Source organism: Vigna radiata, unplaced genomic scaffold, assembly GCF_000741045.1.
Source record: "Vigna radiata var. radiata cultivar VC1973A unplaced genomic scaffold, Vradiata_ver6 scaffold_198, whole genome shotgun sequence".
Lineage (NCBI taxonomy): Eukaryota > Viridiplantae > Streptophyta > Magnoliopsida > Fabales > Fabaceae > Vigna > Vigna radiata.
The window spans coordinates 690,604-693,561 of NW_014542192.1; the positions used below are offsets into that span (position 1 = coordinate 690,604).

A 2,958-nucleotide genomic window follows, 5' to 3' on the forward strand; every position below is an offset into this window, starting at 1 on the left:
TTTGATCAAAGACTATATGTCATCAAATATTTTCAAAAATGAATTAAAGTTAAAATTAGTATGTGAATGAGTAATAAATTATTTGTAACAGTGGGTCATAAATATTACTTAATCCTATTCTCTTTTAAAATCAGCTTTGCATGATATAATAATCACATTTATAATTTCCACTTTGTTTCTTGCACTTTGCATTTGACACAAATTTAAAATAGTGATACAAGATTATTTTTTACAAACATACATGCACATTAACACAAATGTAATGAACCAAAATTTAGTAAAATATATAAAATGTAGATTTATAAATTTATGTACTAATAAACTAATAAAAAGAGATTAATATTTTTAAATTGTTCCACTAAACAATTCAAAATTCACTAGAATTATTCTGAGTACAACCTCAAACAAATTTAAATAAAGTTTAAGTTGTTTAAAATTAGAGAAATATTAGACAAATCAATGTGTTAAATCTTAAACGAGAAACTAATGATCACTTAATATTTGTTGAAGGTTAACACCTTTAAACTCAATCTCAACATGTTTAACAAAAAACAAATATATATCTAATTAGTAAATCAGTGTTGGACGGAGGATTTGAATAGAGTTTTTAACTTTTTGTAAATCAGTGTTAGACGATCTACAATAGATGTTACCACTTGAGTTTCTAAAATAGTGTTTAATGGAAAATATTTGAAAAATAAAACCAATAAAACACACTTGGTTTTATACTGGTTCGTTCCAAATCGAGCTACATCCAGTTCTCTCTTAAATTTCTTTAAGGTGTTCTACTTATCACGAATGATTATAAAACAATTTAACCACTCTGGACGTATAACTAACCAACTGATTAGACAAGTATAACCACTCTTGATATCACTAGTCTATCTGACTAGACGGTCTTAACTCCACTGAGTTNACCTTACAAGTATTTTACTTATTTTTTAAATCAAACACAAATGTGTTTTGAAACATTACAAGAACAAAATGTTTAATTCTCTTTGAGAGGATTTGAAATAAATACAATGATATTTTGAAAACTTGTAAAAGAACTTTTATTTTCAAAGACAAATCTTAAGAGAAAGAGCTTAGAGAGAAGCAACATGAACGTATTACAATAATATAATTCTTGTTGTTATTTTTTTCTTACAGTACTTTTTATATAAAATTCTTTGAAAAAAATCTGTTACTCAGAACTTGTGACGTTCTTCTAGAGATGTGTCTTTTAAGGTAGAGTCAGAAGTTATGTTATGTCTTGGCAGAACTACTGTATTGAGTGTACGAAAAGGATAGACAAAAAACATATATGAAACATACCTTGAATATATTTCTATCTCTTAACGTTGTTCTAATTCTGAGTAAAAATTTTAATAAAGGTGAAAATCTGCATTTAAGAAGGTAGATAGATATTGAAAATTAACTATCCTCATGTACAAGGATGTTTGCTTACCAAACATTTTGAGTTTGAACCCAATTTTCAGTTTCAAGAAAATAGTGATGCATATGTACTTGTTTTCAACAGGACAAAACCTCGGCACGCATAATTATGAGTGTTAGTTAACAATAGTTTTTAGAGTTAACATGTTGAAATGCTTCTTATAATTTGACTGTCTTTGTTAGAAGCCAAAGTTTATATGTTCTTTATTCTATTAAAGTTGTATTAGGTTAAAAAACTGATGCACGAACCAACCGATTTTCCTTTTTGTCTCTTTTTTTCTTACGTATTTCCAACAAAAGAAATTACTCAGAATAACGCTCTTGTTTATTAACTCATGTGGCAGGAATCTAAAGTAACCAATATACGAGTTGGTGAACAGTCGTTTTATTTATAGCAGTAGAGGCATCATAAGCCTTTATTTAATAAAGTAGTAGAAGATGCATAATGCATGCATGACCACTTTTTTCACAGGCATACACGTATTACTTGGTGATTGCTGCAGGCATGGCCAAGAAACCTTTAAGATCTTCAGAATCAGAGTCAAAGCACCAACCATAATCGATGTTGTTGGGATAACGAGCACAGAAGTTGCCACTTCCTTTCATCATGCATTCATCGTCAGATCGACATAAGTTCGGATGTCCGTCTATCATCTTCGCCATAAATGAAGGTCTAGGTGCTTTAATGCAGACACCAAAAACTATTCCCGAAGGGAAACAGACACAATCAGTTCCGCACGATTTATTCGCAAACATTGAACAATAACCTCCTGAACAGTCTGCTGCTTCTATCTTGTTCATCTGAAACAATGCTATAAGAATCATGTTTCAAAGTCAGAACAAATGAATAATTTTGTGTAGTTCTGAAAGAAATAAACAGAAATGATGAAAAAATATGAAGAAGAATAGAATGCTACGTACTGGAAGTGGCAAGCAAGAAGAGAGCCAAAGGAGCAAGCCTAGCATAAGCCATTCTTTAGTTTTGCAGATTTTTTCTTATGAGTTTTGTGATGTGTTATAGTCTCTTCGATGCATGTAGCAATTTATAGGCATTACTGTGTTTTCTTGGATAAGATTTATCACGATTAAAATATTGATTGTACGAGACTCGAGCTGCATGCTGAAGCTTTTTACAATCGTTGCTAGAAAAGATAAAAAGTAAAAATATTGGGAAACAAATATGGCTTTTTACAATCGTGCCTAGATGTTAATTTTTTTTAAATGTTGAATTTGAAATATATTTTACAAACAATCACATTTGCTACTTCATACAAATAAAATTATACAAAATTATAAAATATATAACAACAATTAATTAATCTTCGGAGCAAATATTGATAAAAATATAAAATTTAATAAACTAATATACTCTAACTTCTGAACTACTTTATATTTATATTCTAATTTCAATAAGCTAATACATTTTTAAAGTAATATTTGCAAACTTAATTGAAATTAAAATTAGACTATGAATAATAAATTATTTTATACATGTAATAGTGGGTCATAAATATTACTTCATCC

General features: G+C 28.7%; 1 protein-coding gene across 1 annotated transcript; it reads right to left on the bottom strand.

Moving 5' to 3' along the window:
* Window positions 1-1,737: 1,737 nt before the first annotated feature.
* Window positions 1,738-2,463, bottom strand: LOC106779253 (albumin-1-like). Its single transcript, XM_014667331.2, has 2 exons — window positions 2,356-2,463; window positions 1,738-2,246 (listed from the first exon to the last, which is right to left on the bottom strand). The coding sequence occupies exons 1-2, from the start codon at window positions 2,405-2,407 to the stop codon at window positions 1,918-1,920; spliced, it is 381 nt and encodes a 126-aa protein (XP_014522817.1). The 5' UTR covers window positions 2,408-2,463; the 3' UTR covers window positions 1,738-1,917.
* Between the last annotated feature and the right edge of the window lie 495 nt (window positions 2,464-2,958).

Bases quoted from the DNA above. Each gene is read 5' to 3' on its own strand.
- LOC106779253 (XM_014667331.2), bottom strand. From the start codon at position 2,407: ATGGCTTATGCTAGGCTTGCTCCTTTGGCTCTCTTCTTGCTTGCCACT. The intron at 2,247-2,355 runs GTACGTAGCATT...TGATTCTTATAG, and splicing joins CTTCTTGCTTGCCACTTCCA to CATTGTTTCAGATGAACAAG.